Source organism: Vulpes vulpes, chromosome 9, assembly GCF_048418805.1.
Source record: "Vulpes vulpes isolate BD-2025 chromosome 9, VulVul3, whole genome shotgun sequence".
Taxonomy (NCBI): Eukaryota; Metazoa; Chordata; class Mammalia; order Carnivora; family Canidae; genus Vulpes; species Vulpes vulpes.
The window spans coordinates 98822501-98847745 of NC_132788.1; the positions used below are offsets into that span (position 1 = coordinate 98822501).

Sequence of the window (25245 nt, forward strand, 5' to 3'; positions counted from 1 at the left end):
GTAGATGCTAAATTAAGTGCTAGAAAGCCTGGACAGGTGTCAGAGTGGTAAATGATTCAGCTTGAGTAAAGAGAGAGGTGATGGGAAAACACATCTACTGGAGGGAAGTCCACTGGGGACCTCAGTCTCCTCTTTTTTCCCTCTACCCTTCTTGTTCCACTCCCCTGGAGAGTTTTCTCTTTGCTCTCCTCACAGCTTACCTTGGGCAGGGGTTGGGATGACATCAATTAAGTATCCAGGCTGGCCAATTTTCCCCTGAATAGCTTGGCTTTTGTCCATCCCCTCTGGCCTTCAAGCTCTCGCCCGCCAGCTTGGAGGAAACCTCTCACTTTTCCCAATCCCAGGTCAGACCAGCATGACCCGGTATGTGTGTTTGTCCACAGACAATCCCTCTGGGTTTGAGAAGGCTCCTAGTTGTAAGGCTGCAGCTCAGGGAGGCAGGCAAACCCAGCTCCCAATTTAACTGTTTTCATCTAATTTTTATTTTTTAGATAAAGGAACAATCAAACTCAAGGTAAGCTATGAATTTTTAACATCTTAATGAACCCCCACCTTGGAAATAATTGATTTGGAATGGAACACGAGAAGTTTCATGCATGGTGAGAAAAATCATTAACGGTAATGTCAACAATGAATAATGAAGAAAAAATTGAGAAGAGGAGAAAACTCACCCGTGATCCCATCCCCCGTACCTTTCACTTTTGTGTTTGCCTGTAAATCCTCATCCACTTAGAGACATTTCTTTCATAGCTGCAGTTAAAGGGTAGACCCCCTGGTGCTTCCTGCTGTTTTCTCTTAGCGCTGTATAAACATACTTCCCTGTATTCAAATATCTATAATTGTAATTTGCCTTCTATTGGTAAGAGCATCCAGCACATCTCTTTTATGTATTAATCTACTAACCCCTTCCACCTTGTACATGGTTAGATTTCTTTTTTAAAGACTGCTTTCAGGGTTTTGATAATGTAATCCAAAAGTTGTAAGCATCTTTGTGCATAAAGATGTATTAGCATTATTTTATTTTTTAAAAATATTTTATTTATTTATTTGAGAGAGGGCATGCATGCGGGGGGCACAGAGGGAGAGGGAGAAGCAGGCTCCCCAGTGAGCAGGAAGCCTGATGTGGGGCTCGATCCCAGGACCCTGGGATCATGACCTCAGCTGAGAGCAGATGCTTAACTGACTGAGCCACCCAGGTGCCCCAGAGATGTCTTAGCATTCCCAATGCCTGCCTTATTGACAGTGGTAGAACCTTTTCTCTATGACAGCAGTTCCCACCTGGTGGGGATGTTTACCCTCTCCCCCACCTCCGGCCCCAGGACATTGGGCAGTGTCTGGAGACCTTTTTGGTTGTCACAACTGGGGAGGGCACCTACTGGGTGCTCAGCACCCCTGCAGTGCTCAGGACAGTCTCCATGACCAAGAGAGAGCCAGCCCCAGATGTCAGTAGTTGGGAAGCCCTTGATAAAGTCCCCATAGCTGTCCTTTGGGCAGATCAGCTTTCTAGTGAATCAGAAGGCAGGGTTGCTCTGGACAAGGGTTAAGATTATGCACGATTGGGACGCCTGGGTGGCTCAGCGGTTAGGTGGCTGCCTTCGGCTCAGGGCGTGATTCCGGGGTCCTGGGATCGAGTCCCATATCGGGCTCCCTGCGAGGAGGGACTCCCGCTTCTTCCTCTGCCTCTGTCTCTGCCTCTCTCTGTGTCTGTCATGAATAAATAAATAAATAAATCTTAAAAAAAAGAAAGATTATGCATGATCCCTGGCCACTGCATCTCAGAAAGCACTCTTCACAGGGTCGGTGCTGTGGATTTGTATAAGAGACCAATGAAGGGCTATATAATTCTAGGAGAGGGGGCCAGGGGATCTTCAGACTATCTAGAGACTCCAGGGACACCTGGTGGCTCAGTGGTTGAGCACCTGCCTTTGGCTCGGGTGGTGATCCCTGGGTCCTGGGATCGAGTCCTGCATCGGGCTCCCCACGGGGAGCCTGCTTCTCCCTCTGTCTGTGTCTCTGCCTCTCTCTGTATCTCATGAATAAATAAATAAAACCTATTTTAAAAAATGTAGACTAGAGACTCCATAAAAGGCCTGGGGATCCTTAACTCTTAGAATAGCTCCTGATTAGCAATTCTCCACTTGGGAACGTGGTGATTCTGGTCCCTCAGGAAACCCTGGCAGTGGCTGGAGACATTTCTGGTTGCCATAACTGGTGGTGGGGGTTCCTACTGGCATCTGGTGGGCGGAGGCCAGAGATGCTGCCCAACGACCTGCAATGACAGAGTGGCCCCCACTGCAAAGAATGATCCAGTCCTAAGTGTCAGTGGTACCAACGCTGAGACACACTCTGTCGTTCGCAAAGCTCTGCGCTCTGCCTGCAGGTGCCCACGGGCCTCCGGGGCCAGGCCCTCCTGCAGGTGTGGGGCCGCAGCCAGCAGGCAGAGGAGGGCCCCCTCTTCCACAACCAGACCTCCGTGACCGTGGACAGCCGGGGCGCCTCTGTGTTCATCCAGACTGACAAGCCGGTGTACAAGCCCCAACACCGAGGTGGGCAGCTCTTGGGAGTTGGGGGAGGGCTGGCCCCAGCCTGGGCCACCGCACATGACTGTCTCCTTCCCCTCCAGTGCTCATCAGGATCTTCACGGTCACCCCAGACCTGAGGCCTGTCAGCGAGAAGGTGAGATCAGCTTCTAAAACCCTGTGCCTGGAACACACCTGCCCCTGGGACGCCCTGGCCAGGGGAGCCACCAGCAACTGGTCTTTCTCCGTCACTCCCCCGCACCCCCCATCCCAGCCTTCCAGTTGCTACCTCCGTTCTCGGTTTTGTCCGGTGGCTCCGAGTACCCTGGGGAGCCAGGGCGGGGTCCGTGGGACAGAGGGAGGCCAAAGCACGGTGAGCGAGTAGCAGCGTGCTCAGGGGGCTGGGGGCCTGCGGGGCCGTGTGCTCACTGCCTGCCTGTCTGTGTTGCAGCTGGAAGCCTACATTCTGGTGAGTGGCGTGTAACCCCCTCCGCTCTGCCTCGGGGGCCGGTTAGCCTGTTCTCTGCCGACCTGGTCGACTGCCGAGGTAGATCCTGCCTGTCCCAGTGCCTAACAAGGCTGGGACCGGGTCTGTCTTGGGGTCCAGATCCTCCCTGGGATGGGCTACGTGTGTGTCTGTCTGTCTCTGTTGATTTGCACACAGCTCTCTAAATGAGGAGATCGGGCTCCTTTTGTCCCTGTTATCCTCAGACCAGTCCCTTCTGCACACCAGGGTTTCATTGCTCCCGTGTAAATGGCTAGTCTGGGGACCTGCCCTCCATGCTTGTCCCACCCTAGACGGGGAGCTCAGAACATACACACATGTGCTGGGCACACATGTGCCAGACTGCCCTCAGTTGCCTATGGATGTTTGTCCCCTCAGGACCCCAGGGGCTCGAGGATGACAGAGTGGCGACACCTGGAGCCACTCTGCTGCGGTGAGTCTCTTCCCCCCTTCCCCTTCTTTCCTCTGCAGTTTGGGGGCTGCCCCTTTGGGTGACCAATGCAGTAGATCTTCCAGGAAAACAGAATTTGCTCTGAGTATACCCCTTCCCTGCAGCATTGCATCCCCACCCATGTTTCTCTGGTCCCAGCATCCAGCCAGGGCTCTTGCACATAACGTCAGGCCTGTTGGGAACATCAGGATCTTGTTTGTTGGCACCCCCCATCTCCCTCCCACTGTACGTCTTCTACATCATCATTCCTTTGGGGGCTCCAGGTCCCTGGTCTCGCCTGGAGCCCTCTTCCCGATTCTGAGATGCTCGGGGCTGACAAGCAGCGACAGGGTTTGCGTGACTCTCCTTCCTTGAGTTCCGAGCCTGGGGCTGTGTTGGAGCCGAGGGTGGGCCTCTCTGACTCCCTTGCTGACCCATCCCACCTCGCCTGGCACTCAGCCTGCTTTCCTCTATCCACCCTCCCCATCGGGCCCCTTCCCTCCCTCTCACTAACTCTCTATCTTCCTAGTAGTAGATATCTGCTGGGCACTGAAGTAGATGCTGACATTTCTGCCCAGTGGAGGAAACAGACATTAAAACATGTGATAGCATCTGCTACGATGAGTCATGATGAGTGCAACCTCAGAGAGGGCAAAGACAGGGTTCTTGCCCAGCCGGGGACAGCAGAGACAATCCTAGAAAGCTGCCTGGAGGAAAAGCCTTTTCAGCAACAAAATGAAGAAGGAGCAGAGGTTAGCTAGGCAAAGCGAGGGGCCAGGGAACATGTTCCAGACAGGCCCAGCATGAGAGGCCCAGTGGATGGCGGGGAGAGTGAGGCTGGGCATAGGAGAGAGGCCCCAGCTGTCAGGAGTGCTGACAATAAAGCAACAGTGAGACCAGGGGCCTCTTGTGCTGCAGGGCTATGTATGGACTTGATCTGTAGAACAAAGAGGAAGACAATGACTAGCCTTCCATTTTAAAAAGTCCTTGCAGTATGTGTAGACCTGGGGTTCTCAAGTAGTGCGATTTTGTGCCCATCCTTTGGGGTAGGGTTCCTGGCCATGCTGGCCATGGGCTAATGAGGCCCCATAGAAAATGCATGTTGGTGACATACACCCCCTAACGTCCTCTGACTGTCAAAGGCTTTGAATATGTGAAGAAAGAGACCTTTTGCTGTCGTATTTTCCAATTCCAAAGTGATGGAGAGAAGCTGTGGGGGCTTTTGTAGTCTCTGGGTTTTCCCCAGGGTCTCACTAAGCTGCTCTCACAGTGTCACTGTTGGGGACAGGCAGAGCAAGTCCCACGCAGGAGTTAAAGATCCCCAGGTGCTGTTTGGAGTCCCTGCACCCATTCATTCAGATTCCTCCCCTGGAGGCTTGTGGAAAATCCCCACTCTCCTCCCAGCATGAAAACAGCTCCAGTCAGGGTTCCAAGGAACTGACCCAAAGCAAAAGCTGCCTCCTCTGCCTGAAGCTGGTGGCATTTCATGGGGTCCGTTTGCAGAGAGAGCGGTGGGTGCTCTGTCTTGAAGCCTGTTCAGAATCCTTGCTCAGTTTGGGCAGCGGTTAGCATACGGTGGGCAGGGGGATGGATTCTGCTCCCAGGGGACTTAGGTGGGACTATTTGGGGTTGCCATGACTTGGGGGGGAGGAGCTATTGGCATCGAGTGGGTGCAGGCCAGCAATGCTGCTCAGTGTCCTACGATGCACAGGGCAGCCCCCAACCACGGAGTATCAGGCCCAAATGGCAGCAGTGCCAAGGTTGGGAACGACTCAGGTGGGAAGCACAACGGATGAGCTTGGTGGCCTGTCTCCCTGGCTTGTCAGCTCACTGCAGGCCCCGTCGCTGCAGGGCTCCCGCAGGAACCCGAAGTGCAGCCTCACCTTCAGCCTGCAGGAGTGCTCGTTCTGCACAGCGCCGTCTGCCCTCCACCAGCCTGGGTCTGGTGTCGGGCTTCCCCGAGGTTTTGCTCTGGGCAGGGGGAGGTGCAGGTCCCAGGAGAGCCTCTGCTCCGTCCTTGCCACCCTTGCCACCCTCGCCGGGCCCAGCTGGCTCTCTGCACAGACTCTTGCTCCAGGATGACGGGTCATCTCTGTTCACACAGGGGTGGCCAACATGACCTTCCCCCTGTCTGATCAGCCCGTGCTGGGAGAATGGTTCATTTTTGTCGAAATGCAAGGGCACGTCTACAACAAGTCCTTCGAAGTTCAGAAGTATGGTAAGTTGGAGAATCTTAGGATTTTAGGATTTCATGTCTGGGAGAGACCACAGACCCGGTGATGACTGATGATGGGGAGGTGGCAGCAGCCCCATTCACTGGGGCTCAGTGCAGAGAGCTGAGTGAGCACTTTGTCATTTCCTTCTTAAAGGAACTCAAAAGAGGTACAAAACAAAATGTGCCATCTTCCGTATTTGGTCCATCGAGCCTGTCACACAAGGCCATAAATCCCTTTCCTTATGTACGCTTGTGTCACAATGAGGACATTCATGTTGTTTGGTAGCCATCACCACCCTCCTTCTCCGGAACTTTTTCATCTCTCCAGACTGCAACTCGGTCCCCATGAAATGCTACCTCCCTGTCCCCTCCCCCAGCCGCCGATGCCCACCAGCCTACTTCCTGTTTCTATGAACCTGACTCGTCTAGGTGCTTCATGGAAGTGGGACTGCACAGTCTTTTGTCCTTTTTGGTCTGGTGTGTTTCACTCAGCGTGATGTCATCTGGGTTCATCCATGGTGTGGCCTGGATCAGAATTCCCTTCCTTTTTAAGTCCATTTCTTTTGGTTCTTTCGTCGTCATCCTGATCCTGTGCACAGATGAGGGGACGTGAGATGTTCAGAGCCATTCAGGAAACAGTCCAGGTGACAGGAGCTGTGGACCGAACATAGATCACAGCTGCTTACTCTGCTTCTGTGCCCAAATTCTCCCTTAAACTGTTTCTTCCAGGAGGAAGGCCCTAGAAGGAAAGGCTGTGGAGGGCAGGGCTGTTGGTTGCAAGTGACAGAAGCCCAGCACAAACTAGAGAAGCAAAAGGAAAGGGATTTATGGCCTTGTGTGACAGGCTCGATGGACCAACCACGTCCAGTTTCCTCCTTGTGGCCTCTGGGTGTCCCCAGGCGTCACAGGGTGACCAGATGGCCAGAGGCTCCCGGGCTGAGTTGTGAGGCAAAGAGATAAAGAGATCCCCTCCAGCTACAAGCACTCCTGGGCCAGCCCGCCGGTCTAGGAACCTGGCCACTTGTGCACCTCTTGGCTGGGCTGCACGCAGTGATGCGATGTGGGCCCCTTGAGAGAAAAAGCGTGTGGGTCAGCGAAATCTCCAGAATGCTGCCTGTGCTCAGCGAGGGTGGTGTGGATTCCTGTAGCGGTGGCCGCGCAGTGGCCCCAGGCTGCGGCCCTGCGGTTATCCCTGCCACAGCTCCAGGACTTTCTGAGGCCCCCCACCCGCCCCGGGGGGCAGAAGCTGCCCCTCCCTCCTCTCTGCTCTCCTTCCAGTGTTGCCGAAATTTGAGCTTCTTATTGATCCGCCCCAGTACATCCGGGACCTGGACACATGTGAGAAGGGGACTGTGCAGGCCAGGTGAGAAAGAGGCGGCAGCTTGGGCGAGCTCCGCCCCTTGTGGGCGTGCCCTTCCCGGGACATGCCCCCACGGGCACGCCCCTCCCTGAGACACTCCCCCATGGGCACACACCCCCAGACACACCCCCATGGGCACGCCCCTCCCTGAGACACTCCCCCATGGGCACACCCCCCCAGACACACCCCCATGGGCACGCCCCTCCCTGAGACACTCCCCCATGGGCACACCCCCATGGGCACGCCCCTCCCTGAGACACTCCCCCATGGGCACACCCCCCCCAGACACACCCCCACGGGCACGCCCCTCCTCCCTGAGACACTCCCCCATGGGCACACCCCCCAGACACGCCCCCACGGACACGCCCCTCCTCCCCAGACATGCTCCTCCACCCTAGACACACCCCCATGGGCACGCCCCTCCTCCCCAGGGAAACTCCTCCCAGACACACCCCACGGGCACACCCCTCCTCCCTAGACACACCCCCACGGGCACGCCCCTCCTCCCCGAGACACCTCCCTCAGACATGCTCCCCCCATCCCCGCTCATGCGCGCCCCTCTTGGGGTTTATCCCCCTCTTCCCACTGTTGTGCTGCTCCCCCCGTGGGAACATTCCCCCTCCTCTCCCTCCCCTTCCAGCCTCCCCCTCTTCCTTACAAACAGCACCCACAGTGACCGGGCGGACCCACAAGGGATTTCTTGAAGGGAGTGTCTGTCTCATGACCAGGCTAATGACCAGGTGCAAAGTGAAGGCTGACCAGAGGGTGTCCAGAGTCACTGTCCCTTTTGGGACCCCTCAGAGGGAGCCCTTCACAGCTCGTGTTCCTGTCCAGCTGTGCCACCTACAAGAGTTGTGGCCGAGGCAGTTCTGCCCTTGTCTCCTCCAGCTCTGTGGGATTTTTTTGTTTCTTTAAGTAATCTCTACCCCTAACGTGGGGCTCAAACTCACCACCCTGAGATCAAAAGGCCCACGCTCTACTGACCGAGCCAGCCAGGTACCCTCGCTGTGTGTTTTAAAATCCAAGAATATCGTCAACTATTCTTGAATAAAATTAAAAAATAAAATAAAATCCAAGGATGTATTGGATATGCACATATTTTTGATCGTCTAGAAAAATCTATCAAAATGCCTGGTGTTATTTTTTTTATTCATTGTGATCTGCCATCTTGCTCCTGTGCCCTGTAAACAGGTGTCCCCTCTGCATAAAGCATGACAAACATACGTTTAAGTTTTACCAACATCAAAAAAAAAAAAAAGTTTTACCAACATCTCTGAGAGGATAGTTTTGTCCCCATTCTCTGGGTGAGGAACCAAGACTGGGAGAAATCAGATCCCCGGTTTAAAGTTGAATTCACCAGGGCACTTAAGCCCGAGTTTCGCTGGTAGCCACGGTTGTTTGATCCTCTGTACTGTCCTCATCGACAAGTGACGGGCCTAGCGGTTGTCTCACATACCCTCCTGCTCTTGGGTTCAGGGTTCCTCTCTGACCCTTGGTCTCTTTTTCTGTCAAACACCAGTCTTGGTGCAGAGGATTGCAGGCCCCTGACATTATCTATGCTGACTCTGGGCTCTGGGAAGGACTGTAAGCACAGAACGTAGGATGGGGAAGCATCCCCGTATCAGCTGACCACAACACGGGGGCTTGACCTTCCTGAGACTGACCCCACCCCACCCCTGCTGCTCCATGGGAAATTAACTCACTTTGTCCTTTTGTTCCAGGTATACCTTTGGGAAACCTGTCTCGGGGAACTTAACAATCAATATGACTGTAAATGGCGTGGGGTACTACAGCCAGGAGGTGGGGCGCCCCATCCTCAGAACCACAAAGGTGAGGAGCAGGGACCTCATGCACCAGGAGCTTCCCTTGGACATTCCAGATACATAGAATCGTATGTTCTTTTTTTTTTAAGTTTTTATTTTTTAAAGATTTTATTTATTTATTTGAGAAACAGAGAGAGAGGCAGAGACACAGGCAGAGGGAGAAGCAGGTTCCATGCAGGGAGCCCGACATGGGCCTCGATCCCGGGTCTCAGGATCATGCCCGGGGCTGAAGGTGGCGCTAAACCGCTGAGCCACCCAGTCTGCCCAGAATCACATGATCTATGGTCTTTTGTGTCCAGCTTCTTTCACTTGGGACGATGTTTTCAGGGTTCCTTTTTACGGCTGAGTAATAGTTCATTTTGGATGGGCCACAGCCACATTTTGTTTTTCCATTTGCCTGTTGATGGATATTTGAGTTTTTTCTACTTTCTTGGCTCTTATAGGTAATGCTGCTCTGAACACTCGCATACGGGTTTGTGTGAGGCTGGACGTGTTCCTTTCTCTTGGATGTGGCCCTCCTGGGTTGTGTGGAATTACATACACTATCCCAGTAAGAATGAGCAAAGGCTATTTATTCAGAGCTTTGCTATAGCAAGGGAGTCGGCCACCATCACTCCTGCTTGGCATACTCGAAGCTTTATTGTGAGCAAGAGGAAAGGCTTCAGGTGTGCCCTGGCTGCAGGCTGTGGGCATAGGGAAGCTGTGAGCGCCTAACTAGAAGGAGAGCTTCTTGTGAGATTGGTTAGGGGTGCATATTTGTCTTTCTGAGAAGTAGGGAAAAGGGACACTTGGTTGGCTCAGTAGGTAGAGCGTGAGATTCTTGATCTTGGAGTCATGAGTTTGAACCCTACCTTGAGAGTTTACTTTAAAAAAAATTTTAAAGGGGTGCCTTGGGGTGCCTGGGTGGCACAGTTGGCTAGGTGTCTGACTCTTGGTTTTGGCTCAGGTTATGATCTCATGGTTATGGGATTGAGCCCTGCATTGGGCTCTGCACTCAGTGGAGAGTCTGCTTGAGATGCGCATATGCGCTCTCTCTTTCTGAAATAAATAAATAAATCTTTAATAAAATAAAATGGGGTGCCTGGCTGGCTCAGTCAGTAAAGTAAGTGACTCTTAATCTCGGGCTCGTGAGTTTGAGCCCCATGTTGGGTGCAAACATTACTTAAATAAATAAATACGTCTTAAAAAAAAGAAAAAGAAGTAGGGACAAAAATCAGGGAAGTTGTCAGTTATTGATCAATTCCTGGCCATTTGGGGCTGGTTGTTCCAGGATTTTGTCTTCCTGCCAGTTGCTAGACACAGGGGTCAGACTTCCTTCAAGGCTGGTAATGAGTTGGTCATTTTTCTGTATGGTCTGGCCATGGTCTTTTTGTATATTTGGGGGTAACTCTATGTTTAGGCATTTGAGAAACTCCCAGACTGTTTTCCAAAGCGGCTGCATGACTTCACATTTCCTGTGTACGTAAAGTCTGAAAACCCGGTTTTTCTTTCTTCTTTCTGGATGTGGCTTATTTGTCAGGACCCCGCCTGGGTCCTGAGATAGGGGTGGAATGGGGGCATTCTGTGCCCCGGGTATGGGAATAGAATAAGTGCTCCAAAGTGGGGGATGACCAAGTTCAAATCCCTGCCCCGATGTCTGCTGGAGGGCAATCATCTTACTACAGGGGACATCTTACAGGGGATATCCAGCAAGGGATCCAGTGACTCACAGCATAGCTTGAGTGTGTCACTGAGTGTCCCACTGGCCCTCCAAGGAGCCGGAGAGTCCTGCAATTCAGATGTGGTTTTGAGAATCTTTCCTTGACGCCACTCCAGCCCTGAGTGAGCATGTTCTGTGTTTCCTACCTCCAGATCCACGGCTCCGAGGACTTTGACATCTGTGTGAAGGACATGATCCCAGCCGATGTCCCCGAGCACTTCCGGGGCACCGTCAGCATCTGGGCCACGGTAATCAGTGTGGACGGGAGCCAGCAGGTGGCGTTTGATGACTCCACCCCTGTCCAGAGGCAGCTGGTGGACGTCCGCTACTCCAAGGACACCAGGAAGCAGTTCAAGCCAGGCCTGTCCTATGTGGGGAAGGTAAGCACTGGGGATCCGAGGGGCTGTCTGAGGACACAAGCTGTGCACCGCCTGCTACCCTAGCTCTGCTTGAAGGTCACCTGGGGGTCCAAATGGGGACTCTACTGAAGATGGTGTCTTTTATTTCTTTTAAATTATTTTAAATAAAAAATATTTTTAAAAAATATTTGTTTCTTTGAGAAAGAGAGAGAGAGTGTACGCGCATGTGCATGCACGTACACGAGCATGGGAGGGGCAGAGAGAGAAGCGGGCTCCTCACTGAACAGGGAACCCGATGCGGGGCTTGACCCTAGGACCCTGGGATCATTACCTGAGCTGAAGGCAGATGTTTAACCAACTGAGCCACCTGAACACCCCACCATCCCTGTCTTCTGAACCCCTTGTTCTGACTGCCTTTTCTGAGTGAGGTCTGAGCATCACAAGGAACTGCTCATAACATGGTCTGTTCTGTTCATACCCCAGCATGGCACCAGGTCAGTGGCCAGCATGTGGTGCTTCCTCCACTGTGATTTGTACATGGAGACCGATGGGATAGAATTCAGGGTGCAGAAATAAATCCACACACTTGGTAGACACTGAGCCCCGGTATGCTCCCCTAACCAATTGCTGAGGATACCCTGCTCCCAGTTAACCACCTATAGCATCCCCACCCTGGTAGCCTCCAACTGGGACACACCTGAAGCCTTCCCTGTTTCTCGCTATAAGGCTTTCCTGCTTCACCTGTGTTTGAATCTCTGCCAAATACCAGTGATGGTGGCCATGACTCCCTTGCTACGGCAAGCTTTGAATACATAGCCTTTACTCATTTTTTTTCAGGTGGTCTTTATTTAACTCCATACCATGTGGCCTGGGAAGTCTGGTTCACCGTGTGACACCAGGCTAACAGCCAGCACGTGATGACTTGTACCTTGTGACTTCTTGGCCAAGTCCAAGGTCATGAAGGTCCTCTTACTCCACCCCCCGTCTTCTAAGTGTTTCAGAGTTCTAGCTCTTAACTTTAGGTCTATGATTCATTTTTAACTTTTGTAGATGGTGTGAGGTAGGGGTTCAACTTCATTGTTTTGCATGTGGGTATCCTGCCGTCCTAGCCCCATTTGTTGAGGAAACTGTTCTTTACCCATTGAATGGTCTTGACACTCTTGTTGAAAGCCAATTTGCCACGGATGTGTGGATTTATATCTGGACTCCCGGTTCTATCCCATCGATCACCACGTCTCTCCTATGCCAGTACTACATTGTCTTGATTTCTGTAGCTTCATAGTGAATTTTGAAATTGGGACATGTAAGTTCTCTTTTGTTTCACTTTTTCATGATTGTTTTGGTTATTTGGGATCTCTTGCAATTCCCTGTGATTATTAGCTTGTCAATTTCTGTGAAGTAGTTGGCTGGGATTTTTTTTTTAATTTTTATTTATTTATGATATTCACACACACACAGAGAGAGAGAGAGAGGCAGAGACACAGGCAGAGGGAGAAGCAGGCTCCATGCACCGGGAGCCCGACGTGGGATTCGATCCCGGGTCTCCAGGATCGCGCCCTGGGCCAAAGGCAGGCGCCAAACCGCTGCGCCACCCAGGGATCCCTGGCTGGGATTTTGATGGGGGATTGGGTTGAGTCTGTAGATCAGTTTGAGGACTGGTGCTGCCCTGACTGTTTTGAATCTTTGGTGACCCCTTCCAGGTGGAGCTGTCCTACCCAGATGGCAGCCCAGCCGAGGGGGTGACGGTCCAGATCAGGGCAGAGCTGACACCAAAGGACAACATCTACACCACTGAATCTGTGTCCCAGGGAGGGCTGGTGGTGTTTGAAATCCCCTTCATCCCTATGTCAGCACAACATGTGTGGCTGGAGGTGGGTGAGTCTCACAGCCTTGGTGCCTTCCTCAGTCCGTGCTTGGGCACCAGCTCAGTGGACCTGTGGCCTACTGCTCCCCTGAGGGAGTTTATAGTCTTTGATGTGGAGTTTGGGGGATGGAAACCAGCCCATCCCAGGGCAAGATGGGAGGTCAAGGAGAGGTGAGGGCTCCTGGCTCTGTCATGCTGAAGGAGGCTGTCCCAAAGGGACCTCATGATGTGGACTCCCGACCTCGGGGAGGGTCATCCAGGCTGCTTCAGGGAGGGTGAAATAGCATGCAGAGGCCTTCCATCATAGTGTAATTGGGCCCAGCCAGGCTGAGTCCTTTAGGAAGATACAGAGGAAGAAATGGGCAGGGTGTCCCTGACCTCACAGGGGTGTTGGGGGGTTATCCAGAAGGCAGCATCAGGGGGACAGAGTGGTCTGATTTTTATATTCAGCGGTTGTTCCAGTAACTATAATGGGAGGGTACCTGGGGGGGGGGCATAGTTGGGCAGACAGGAGGTGATGACAGAGAGGCCACTGAGCCCGGAGCTGTGAAGGTAGAATGGGCAGGACATGGGGTCCCATTGTCAGGGGAGGGAGGAGCAGGAATGGTAGAAAAGAGTGTCGAGCCACCCCCCTACCCCCTGGCTCTGTGATGGCCTCATGGATGCTGGATGGCAGGGAAGGGGTGGGGGTGGCCGAGAGTAAATGTGTAGGTGGAAGCTGAGGACACTTGTGGTGACTGTGTCCTCAGTCAGGCAACATGTCTTTAAAGGGTTTTAACCATCAAGGTTGTAAGCTTGGGGGTGTCCAGCCTACAGCCCTCAAATGGACTACAAATCCATTGCTAAATTACAGCTTTTTTTTTTTAATGATCAAAAGGCATTCCTTTATTTCCATTAGTTCCCTAGCAATTAAGTAGCAGCAAAGCCCTGAAATGACTACAAATACCAGAATTAGCTGAACAATTTTCTGTCTCATAGATACATGTCTAAAAATTAGCTTTTTCTTAAAAATATCACATTAATAGAAAGATATTCTGTTTCTGTTACTGAATACTGCTTAGGAAAAGATCTTTAATTATTCTTTTATTTTAAAGTTTTTATTTATTTATTCATGAGAGATACAGAGAGAGAGGCAGAGACACAGGTGGAGGGAGAAGCAGGCCTCATGCAGGAAGCACGATGCGAGACTTGATCCCGAGTCCTGTGGCCTGTGCCCCGGGCCTAAGGCAGATGCTCAAGCGCTGAGCCACCCAGGTGTCCCTAATTATTTTTTTAAAAGCAGAACTAGGGCAGCTCGGGTTGCGCAGCGGTTTAGTGCTGCCTTCAGCCCAGGGTGTGATCCTGGAGACCCAGGATCGAGTCCCACATCAGGCTCCTTGCATGGAGCCTGCTTCTTCCTCTACCTGTGTCTCTGCCTCTCTCTCATGAATAAATAAATAAAATCTTAAAAAAAAAAAAAAGCAAAACTAATTGCAGGTGTTAATTATTTTCTATTTATTTTACTTTTTACTTTTCTTTTTTAAAATATGTATTTGTTTTAGCAAGAGAGCACGAGCACGTGCATGGGGGGAAGAGCGGAGGGAGAGGGACAAACCAACTCCACGCTGAGCACAGAGCCCAACATGGGTCTCGATCCCAGGATCCTGAGATCATGACCTGAGCCAAAATCAATTCAGACACTTAACTGAGCCACCCAGGAGCCCCCAACTTCTTTACTCTTGATCTCGCAGAAGTCTTAGGTCTGCACTCTGGCCTCTCCCTTGTATTGTCTATCCTTTTTCAGCAGCAAGAGAAGGTGACAAGCTCAAACCCCAAAGTAGCAAAAGCAGTATAAGCACCCAGGCAGGACTGGGTGCACACAGAGGGAGGAGTGGGGTGCAGAGCCCCGGGGATGCTGTCCTGCGCGGCCACTCCTTCTCCTGACCACCCTCTCTGTGTTCACTTCCTAGGCTGTTATCCCCTCTGAGAAGCCACCAGGGCCACTGGCAAAACACAGAGAGAGAGAGAGAGAGAGAGAGAGAAAGAGGGATGGGGAGGGCTTCCTAACATGCCTGTGATAGAACTTTCTTGGTGGCCACATGAGTCACCTGCCTCTGCTGGAGCCACCCCCTGACACCCTGTGACCAGTCTTGGACCTTGCTTCCTGGAGCCGAGGAACACTGCGTTAAGGCACATTGGACCCCATTCTCTGAGAACTGGGGAAAGGGGGTCTCCAAAGGGAAATTCGAGCATAAGAGGGTCTTGATGCAGGCCAGGGCAGTCAGAAGCCTCCCCAAGACCCCCTTCTTCCACCAAGCACCCAGGCCTTAACCAAATATCCTCTTTTCTTCAGACCAAGGTGACAGCGCTCCAGGGGAAGCCTGTGGGGGCCCAGTACCTGCCCAGCTATCTCTCTCTCAGCAGCTGGTACTCCCCAAGCCAGTGCTATCTGCAGCTGCAGCCACCTCCCCGCCCCCTGCAGGTAAGGCTTTCAGGTGTGCCCTTCCCCTGGCACGAGGTGCCTCAGGAAAGCAGCAAGCATGCACCTCGGGGGACGTGGGCATGCCCCAGCAGGGACACCGGAGTCCCTGTCCCTTCAGCAGTGTGTGTGTGTGTGTGGGGGGATTCTTCTGGATGAATGCCTGGGATTTAATCATGGTGAACCTTTAGGCTGTGGCCTGGGGTTTACCCTGATTAACCTGGCCCTCGGGGTGCTGGTACCATCACTTGCTCCCACACTGAGGTGGGACCCCCAACTGTTGGCCCAGGTTCCCGCTGTCCGCAGGGTGGCACTCCTTGGGTGCAGGCACCGGATTTCCCCAGCCAATGCTTGGAGACACACCTGAGTACGGAGATGAGACAGTCCTAGGTCTGGGTTCCGTGTTCCTTCCTCCCAGTCTATTATTCAACAATCCTGATTAAGCAAGATGGATGGAGATGGGTGTGGAGATGCGGAGCTGTGAAATTTGAGCAGAAAGTGCAGAGTTCCTCTGCTCCCTCTGTCCCCCGCGTGCGGGTTCCCTGGTGATTAGCAGCTTGTCTTAGGGTGGCACACCTGTTACAGTTGATGAGCTGGTATCGATTTGTTGTTATTAACTAAAATAATAACAGGGTACGTTAGGGCCCTCTCTATATTGCAGATTCGGTGCGTTTGGACAAACGTATAACAACACGCATCCAGCATTATAGTATCGTACAGAGTGGTTTCAGCGTTCCACCCAGCTGTTCATTCATCCCTCCCTCCCCACGAGCCCCTGGCAACCACCCATATTTTCACTGTTTTATATTTTTGCCTTTTCCAGAATGTCCTATTGTGTTGGGAGAAGTGAAAACCCCTGGAGTTGTTTTGACTGGGGGCACAGTTTCAATACATACAAAGGAAGTCAAGTCATGAGATTTAGGTACAGATCCCAGAGTGGGGTGAGCGAGCACATAGTGAACCTGGGGGAAAGGACAGTCCTCTGTCCCAGGTCACGTCCTAGGAGACAGACAGTAGGGCAGCAAGCACCTGTTACTCATAAGGTGGTTGAGAAGGAGGTCGCTAACATTTGAGGGGTCAGTGCTAAGGGGTTATTTTTATTTTTTATGAAAGATTTTATTTATTTATTCATGAGAGATAGAAACAGAGACATAGGCAGTGGGAGAGGCAGGCTCCCTGCGGGGAGCCTGATGCAGGATTCAGTCCCAGGACCCCAGATCACGACCTGAACCAAAGGCAGATGCTCAACCATTGAGCCACCCAGGTGTCCCTAACCCTAAGGGGTTATTTTAAAAGGCACGTGGGGAAAAGTGAAGCAGAAAGTTGTGGCCAGAATCCTAAGCTTGGGTCCTCATATAAATGTCCAGACTCTGGCTGTGAGCAGCTTGTCAGGCCATCAATTGCCCAGGCAGAAACTCAAAATAGCTGTTTCCCCCTCACATATATCCCCACCTCTTATCCATGGGGATACATCCCTACATCCCCAATGGATGCCTGAAAATGCACATAGGACCAAACCCTACGCAAGGACTGTGGAATGCTTACCCCCTCTTGAATGATGTATGTATAATGAAGCACCCTGTTAGCTCCTTTAACTGAGCCTGAGGGCAGAGCCTGGCCGCCAGGAGTGGTGGCAGGCTCCCAGGCATTGCTCTCCGGCCCTACCAGCCCCGTAAACTCCCTTTCCGAGAGCTGCTGCCCAGACGGGCCAGGGGCCCCTGGGATGCAGCTCAGAGGAATCCTGGCACCAGGGCCACCCATTTTGGGACCTAGCGGCCCTCTGCAGGGGTTCTGAGAATGAGAAACTCAGAGGAGATTGTGCCCAGCTTGGCTGAACACGCTGTTCTTGTAATGCTATTCAGCCAGCGGCGCCTTGTGGGGATGCTGGTGTTGGCTGCCTTCCTGTGGGGGCGGGAAGGAGCCCTGTGTCCCCAGCTGGCCGTGCCACCGTTCCCATTAGATGAGGACTTGGCTGGGTCACTCAGACTTTCCTCTTGGAGGGACATCTCCATCCTGCCTGATTTGGGTCAGCAGACTCCTGCTTCCCCCTGCCCCATGACTGTCACCAGGGCGCCCCCCAGGGTACGGCCTCAGGGCATGGAGACCAGAGTGACTGAGCTTGGTCCAGCCTGGGCTCTGTGTTGGGGTCCTTCTCCTTCCTCCAGATCTGAGGTGCATGCAGGGATGAGCTGCTCTGAGAATGGGGACTGTCAAGCCTGCCGTTCAGGGTTGCCGTGATGCCATGGGGCTAGTGTGTGAGGAGAGGAGAAAGGTTTTGCTCTTTTCTTTTTTCCAACATTGAAACCCAAGGGGACTTTTGTTTAGATGTCTTTTTATAAGGGGGATATTTACAAACTTAGAAACCGTAGAAAACGGTATAACCATATGCCTTTCACCTAGATTTATGAATTAATATTTTGCCTCTGTCCATCCATCCATCCTCCCACTCATGCATCCACTTGTCCACCTACCCACCCACCCAGCCATCCACCCATCCATCCACCCACACATCTACTCATCTATCCACCCATGAGCCTATCCATCCATCCACCCATCTACCCAGCCATCCACTCATCCATTCACCCACACATCCACCCAGCCATCCATTTCTTTAGACTTTTCATTTTCTGCAACATTGGAAAATAAATTACATATATTGTGATGCTTCACTCTTAAATAGTTGAGCATAACATGTCCTAAAAATAAGGACATTTTTCAGCATGATCTCAAGGTTCTTATGACATCGAAGAAAATTGTCTTAACTCAAGATATTGTTACATCTACACAGTCTTATGATGCACATACATGTAAGCATGCAACCATATGCATGTGCCTATGTGAACGCGCATGCATGTGTGTGTGTATGTGTGTGTGTGTGTGCGCGCGTGTGCGTGCATTTCATTCAGGATCAGTTTACGTGTTGCATTTGGCTCTTCTGTGTCCCTAGTTGCTCTTGATCTGGAATAGTCCCCGCCTCTGCCTTTACATAAGCATGATTTTTGTGAAGAATTTAGGTCCGTGGTCTTGTAGATGATCCCACGTTATTAATTAGAATCAGGCAAAATTGCCACATATGTGCCGCTTGTGTATCTTGTCAAGAGGCACAGATTTAGAAGGCCCCATGTTAAAAAAAAAAAAAAAAAAGAAGGCCCCATGTTGCTGGAGCTCATCTTATCATCGGTTGGAGTGTGATAACTCTCAGCTCTTTTTCCTTGTGGGTGAGGCCACTGAATCACCGGGGTGACAATCTGAGGCCCCTGCCACACTGTCCTGATCCCCAGCAACCTTTCATCCTGTGCCTTTAGCATCACTGACAATTTTCATTGTGACCTGTTACCACAATAGGGGCATCATGATGGGGGTTCTGAACTCTCTCATTCCTCCTACATTTGTTAGCTGCTGTTCCTCTATAAAAAGAAAGAACTTGGGCAGCCCCAGTGGCGCAGCGGTTTAGTACCACCTTCAGCCCGGGGTGTGATCCTGGAGATCCAGGATCGAGTCCCACATTGGGCTCCCTGCGTGGAGCCTGCTTCTCCCTCTGCCTGTGTCTCTGCCTCTCTCTCTGTGTCTCTCATGAATAAATAAATAAAATCTTTAAAAAAAAGGAAAGAACTTTCTTTCTCTCCTCCCTACTGTTATTTTTGTTGTGTCATTGTGTAGAGTATGTTACAGACTTGAGGACCTGAAAACAATTGTTCAATATGTTTTAATCTGTTATCAATTCCTTTTTTTTTTTAATTTTAAATTTTGGAATAATTTTAGATTTTTCAGAAGAGTTGCTCGGACAGTACAGGGAGATCCTGTATATCCTTCCTTCAGCTTCTCCTGCTGTTTCTAAGTTTTAGAAAATTGTTTGTCTTTTCATTGCCGAGTTGTGAGTTCTTTATGTATGCGGGACACCAGACCCTTAGCAAATATGTGACCCGGGATGCTCAGGGTCTGGGGTTTTGTTATTGGGGGGTCAGTCACATAGCCATGGCTGACCACCTGCATGGCTGACCTCTCAGTTCCAGGCTCTCCAGAAGTCAAATTGATTGAGTGTGACCCAGGCAGTCCTCATAAATCATATTGTCAGTAGCTGGTGGGGCCTGAGCCCTCAGGTAAACAAAGATACCTAGTAGGGAGGACATTGCAGAGGCTTAGAGATCCCCCCTGGGGAGCCGGGGGCCAAAGGCCAGAGCTCTCTTCGGGCCAGGTTCACTCTTTTACTGCACATCACCTTATCGAGAGCTTCCACACTGTTAGTACACTCGATCTGCACCACAGCCCATTGACAGAGCAGCCAGCTGAGGCTGCCCAGGGGCCGTGGCCACTGCCGGGATGCCCAGTTCTCTGCTCTGAGGCTGGCACTCCTGCCTCAGCTGTCCCGGCCTCCCTGTGGCCCCAGAGTGGCCATCTGCCTGGAGTGGGGGCTGTGGCCTTGGTGCCAGGCTATGGGTGCTACATAGGGCTCCTCATGCTGCCTGTCTTCCACAGGTGGGAAGGGAAGCCCATTTCCCCGTGAAGTCCACGTGTCCCTGCAACTTCACCCTGTACTACGAGGTGGCCTCGAGGGGCAACATTGTGCTCTCAGGCCAGCAGCCCGCCCACATCACTCAGCAGAGAAGCAGGCGGTCAGCCACAGAGACACCGATTCGGTTAATGCACCTTTCTGAGACAGGTGAGCCAGGCCGCAGGCAGGTGTTCCTTGTTCCTTCGGAAACACTGAGACCGGGGTGGGTGCCCCAGAAAGAAGGGGTAAGCAGGACTCATCCTGGAGGGGGAGCCTGTCTCAGGACAGAGGGCTTGTGTCCCAGGCAAGATGTGACTCAGACCAGGAGGTGGGCAGTGAGCAGCTGCTGGAGGTGGAGAGGTCCTCTCCAGGCTGTCCTCACTGCCTGTCTGCAGGGCACAAGGGGCAGGCCAGCCACAGGCTGGACCCCTGTGCTGGCCCACACTGTGCTGTGTGGCCATCAGCCAGCGGCCTCTCTGACTCTGCCTAGGTCACCCTCCCAACCAGGAGTCTTCTTCCTCCTCTCCCTCCTTGACTCCATGTGCTTCTCATGAGACCCACAGCCTCCTCTGGGTCTTCCCCAGCCTCTTCCCCCTTCATAATCCTTCTGCCTAGAGCAGGATCCCCAGACTGGGCAATGGGGACAGCTGAAGGCAGGCCATTTGTGGTGGGGCTGTCCGGCGTGCAGTATGGTATCAGGGAGCGTCCACAGCCTCCACCCATTCAGTGCCAGTAGCAACCTATTCACACACAATACGATGACTTAAAAAATCTCCAGACATTGCTACTGTCCCTAAAAGGAAAAGTCAGCTGTAGGTGAGAATCAGAGATAGACAGATAGATAGATAGACAGACTGATAGATAGATAGATAGATAGATAGATAGATAGATAGATAGATAGACTCATGGATTTATGAGTAGATAGATCTAGATCTATACTTAGATTCACACTTAGATTCATAGACGTATTCATTCATAGTTCATAGACATAGAAAGATAATAGATAGGTGATAGATAGATGCATAGGTAGACCGGAACCCAGGGTCCCTCTCATGGAAAGCCAGAGTTTCCCACTCTGGGCACTACTAATGTTTGGGGCTGGATCATTCTCCTGTTGTTGGGGCCATGCTGTGCACAGCAGAGTGTCGAGCAGCATGCCAGGCCTCCCGCCCCATAGATGCCAGTGGCACTCCCAAGCCATGACAGCCAAAAATGTCCCCTGGGGGGCAGCATCTCTCTGGTTGAGAACTGCTGGCCCAGATGGCGCTTTGGGAGTCATATCCCCACATCCTTTTGGGCTTCCCTTCCCTTCTCTTCCCTTCCCTTCCCTTCCCTTCCCTTCTAGGTGAAGTAACAGGGAATGTGAGTATCCAGGAGTACTCGGCCCAGGACCAACACCCATCTTGTGCTGGGCCCCAGGTCATCCCCAGGGCAACCTGGGGCATGGCTGGTCCCAGTGTGGGGTGCTGGATCCTCATGCCTCTCCCCACCTCTAACTTGTCTTAGAGCCTCCTCCAGCCGCAGCAGCTGAGGTCAATGTGTGTGTGACCTCTCTCCGGCTGCCTGTGACCCCTAGCATGGTCCCCCTTGGCCGTCTGCTGGTCTTCTATGTCAGGGAGAATGGAGAAGGGGTTGCGGACAACCTCCAGTTTGCTGTTGAGAACTTCTTTGAAAACCAGGTGGGACATGGGGAGCCGACTGGGGGAGTGGCCCAGCAACAACCATCTAAGGATGCTGGGGGGGAACTCTAGGGTGTCTGTGCCCCGAGTGGGCTGTCCGCAGCTGCCACTTGGGTTCCCAGAGGGTATCAAGGCAGGACTGCAAGGGCTGCCCTGCCTTTGGGAATAATTGCAACCAAATTGCATCTTTACCGGAGCTCCTCCCAAAGTCACCCAGATGGAGATTGCATTAGGAACACACAGGGAGAGCCGTCAGCTGCTCGCTGTCTCCATTGGGTCCCAGACTTAAGGGACATTATTCATGCCCCTAGCAGTGGGCTCAGCTTTCTGTCCCTTCTCCCTGCATCCTTTGAAACTGGCTGCTACATGCCCTCAGCCAGTGCCTGTCCCCACCCCCCTTTCTCCTTGCTCCCCTCCCATCCTCAGCACAGAATGTTCTAGTTGCACCAGTCTTGTTCCTGTCACTCTGCCTTCTGCCCTCGTCCTCACCTGGGCAGCAAGGCCAGGGTCCCCACTGAGCTGGCCTCTTTGGCAGGTGGAGAGGGATGGGGGTAGGGGGACCAGTCGAGTCTGGCCAAGCTCCTGACTTCTTCCCTGCTGTGTTTGGGTCCAGGTTTCACTGACCTATTCAGCAAATGAAACCCAGCCCGGGGAGGTTGTTGACCTGCGGGTCAGGGCTGCGAGGGGCAGCTGTGTGTGCATCACTGCGGTGGACAAGAGCATTTACCTGCTCAGGTCAGGGTTCCAGCTGACTCCGGCACAGGTGAGTGGGGGCCCTTGGGCGCCAGGGTCCAGCACCTTTATGCTGCGGGGGTGGGAGGCTCTCCCTTTCCAGGAAGTGAAGGGCCCCATGTGAGTCCAGATTCTTTCTGTCACTGGTAAACCCAATCCTTTTCATTGCTTTGCTGAGTTGAAAGATGTTGGGGTCAAATTCATCAGACTCTCCCCCTATAACATTGTCCAGATCCTACCTCTCCAGCTCCTCTGCCTCATGTTGGAGCCCATGCTCCAATGGGCTAATGACACTCATGCCTATCACCTAAGATGGTCTCCATGTGATATTTGTGCAAGGAGGGTGAGATGGGAGCACGCCAGACCCCTGAGAGCCAGTTTGGGTTGAAAAGCAACCTCCAGTTGACCAGCCTCTCTTCCCCTTTGCCTGTAGATTTTCCAGGAATTGGAAGATTATGATGTTTCTGATGCCTTCGGGGTGTCCCGGGAGGAAGGGTCCTTCTGGTGGGCTGGACTGGCAGCCCGACGCCGCCGGCGCTCCTCCGCCTTCCCATGGCCCTGGGGCATCACCAAGGACTCCGGGTCTGCCTTTGCTGTAAGGACAGGTGGCCTTCGACCCACCGCCCCTTCCAAGCTCCTCTCCTCTTGAAACAAACGATCTCGGGGATATAGAAATGATCAAGGTGGAAGTTCCCAAACTTTTATTGGGGCAGAACTAGTTTTTGATTCTCCCCAATAAGGGCTCATAGTGGACCCTCCTGATTTGCAAGGCAGATGGGGTATCGACCGATAACTTGAACTTGGCATGGAGCAAAGACATTAAGGGTGCTTTGCTGGAAGGAAAACCTTTACACTGGGGGCAGGCAGCCATGCTCTCTCAGGTGGCAGGTTCACCCCCGCTGACATTCGTAGCTCGTATCTGTCCTCCTTCCTGGCTGTGGGGGCCAGGGGTGCCAGGGCATGCAGTAGGCACAAGCATCATTCTAGATCATGCCACATTAGGATGCTGGCAGTCTCCACTTCTCCATTTGAATGCATGGCACATATGTGGGTGCTTTTCATCCCAGTTTTAAAATCATTTAAAACACCCTGTTTTTATTATGGAAAGTTTTCAGACTTACGGAAAAGTTGAACAAGTTAACAAACACCTATATACCCACCACCTAGATCCCACAATTAACATTTGCTATAGTAGCTACAGAATACATTCCACGTCTGTATCTGTCTGTACCCGTATTTGCAGGTGTATCTATATCTGGATTGGAACAGGTGATGTTTCAATTACACATTTGTTGAAGGCCTGGCAGCATGAACTCCTGGGCCCTGGCAGCTTTTGCAATTAGGAGGTGATGGCTCTGAGTCCAAGCAACTGGGCTCATATTCCTTGTTCCCAAAGTAGAGCTGGCCAGTCCAGAACGGGGCTTCCCTGCAATTGAGTTGCTCCCAGTATTTCCTTTTAAAGATTTTATTTATTTGAGAGAGAGAGAAAGGGTGTACAAGTGAGGGGAGGGACAGAGGGAGAAGCAGGCTCCCTGCCCAGCAGGGAGCCCAACGTGGAGCTCAATCCCAGGACCCCAAGATTATGACCTGAGCTGCAGGCAGACACTTAACTGACAGCATCACCCAGGCGCCCTTCTCCCAGTATTTAGCAGTGATGAAGGTAAGAACAGTCGCATTTGCAGTCAGCTGCCTCTGGTTTAGGTCAGGCAAGGTGCCAACTGATTTTTTTTTTAATGGTGAAATTCACAATTAGCAGAATTAACAGGAAGATGAACCATTTTAAAGTGGACAATTGGGTGGCACTTAGGACACTGACAATGTTGTGCAGCCAGCACCTCTGTCTAATTCCAGAACATTTTCATCACCTCAAAAGGAAACCCCATCCCCATGAGCAGTCACTCCCCATACTCCTCCTCCAGCCCCCGGCAACCATGAATCTACCTTCTGTCTCTGTGAATTTGTTCTGGACATTTCACATAAATGGAATCATACATGTGGCTTTTTGTGCCTGGGCCACAGATGTGCTGGCCTCCCCACTGCTCTACCCTGCGTGGTCACTGGGACCCACAATCTTTTCAGCCCATGTCACCAAGCTCAGAGCAGAGGATGGGGCCCCTGCCCCTACTGAGCCACAAAGCCGTGGTGATGCTGGGCAGTAGCCTCAAAGTGATGGAACTGTTGGGACCATCACATGCACTTGTCCACCGGGGTTCTGGGCATTGTCTGTTGCTTAGGAAACTGGACTGGTGGTGATGACCAACCTGGTGAGCCTGAACCACCGACAGGATGGTGGCCTGTACACCGATGAGGCTGTCCCTGCCTTCCAGCCCCACACGGGAAGCCTGGTGGCAGCGGGGTCCTCCAGACAACCCCCCAGGTAATGGCTGCCTCCTGCAGGGTTGTCTGAACTCATACTATGGACACTGGGGACTGGATCATTCTCCACGGTGGAGCTGTCCATGCACAGCAGGTGCTGAGCAGCAGCACTGGCCTCCACCCACCTGATGCGGATAGCACCCTTTTCCCCCCGTTGTTACAACCAGAAATGCCTTCAGATATTGCCTCTGCTAGGGGCAAAGTCCCTGCTGGCCCAGTGGGCTGGGGAACCAAGCACTTCAGCGCCCCACTCGGTGTGTCAGGGTTGGGAGTGCAGAGGGAGCAAGGTACATCAGGAGCAGAGCTCTCTGAGACAGAGGGTTTGGGGTGGGGAGGTTAGCTGGGGTTTGACACTCCCTCTCTCTGCTTAGAAATTTCTTTCTATTACCTCTTTCCTCCACCTGTTCCTTCCTCTTCCTTCTCCTCCTCTCTCTTGGCTTTGTCCTTCAATTCTCTACCTTTTCGAGTTGAACACCAAGTATATTCTTCAATCTTTTATTGTAACTCTTCACATTTTAGCCTTTTGAAGGTTATGAATTTCCCTCAGAGTGCTGCTCTGGCAGCACCCGAGTTGTGCTGTGAAGCATTTCCATTATTTTAAAAAAAGATTTATTTATTTATTCGTGAGAGACACAGACTGAGAGAGAGAGGCAGAGACACAGGCAGAGGGAGAAGCAGGCTCCATGCAGGGAGCCCGATGTGGGACTCAATCCCGGATCCTGGGATCACAACCT

General features: G+C 52.2%; 1 protein-coding gene across 10 annotated transcripts in view; it reads left to right on the top strand.

Annotated features, from left to right (window-relative positions):
- The window catches only part of CPAMD8 (C3 and PZP like alpha-2-macroglobulin domain containing 8), a 77391-nt gene that overhangs the window by 6482 nt on the left and 45664 nt on the right, over positions 1-25245 (top strand). For 6 of the 10 annotated variants that reach the window (XR_003233635.2, XM_025989696.2, XM_025989697.2 and 3 more), the window contains exons 3-18: positions 492-514; positions 2381-2546; positions 2624-2676; positions 2971-2988; positions 3403-3457; positions 5559-5672; positions 6948-7032; positions 8751-8859; positions 10704-10931; positions 12611-12781; positions 15107-15235; positions 19709-19892; positions 21231-21403; positions 22017-22166; positions 22569-22730; positions 24370-24512. Coding sequence is in view for 9 of the 10 variants with exons in the window: in XM_025989696.2 (XP_025845481.2) it covers positions 492-514; positions 2381-2546; positions 2624-2676; positions 2971-2988; positions 3403-3457; positions 5559-5672; positions 6948-7032; positions 8751-8859; positions 10704-10931; positions 12611-12781; positions 15107-15235; positions 19709-19892; positions 21231-21403; positions 22017-22166; positions 22569-22730; positions 24370-24512 (1963 nt within the window). In the remaining variant the exon portion in view is untranslated. Of the gene's footprint in view, positions 1-491; positions 515-2380; positions 2547-2623; positions 2700-2970; positions 2989-3402; positions 3458-5558; positions 5673-6947; positions 7033-8750; positions 8860-10703; positions 10932-12610; positions 12782-15106; positions 15236-19708; positions 19893-21230; positions 21404-22016; positions 22167-22568; positions 22731-24369; positions 24513-25245 lie in introns of all 10 variants that reach the window. The other 4 variants (XM_072721288.1, XM_072721290.1, XM_025989700.2 and 1 more) reach the window with 3 other exon arrangements.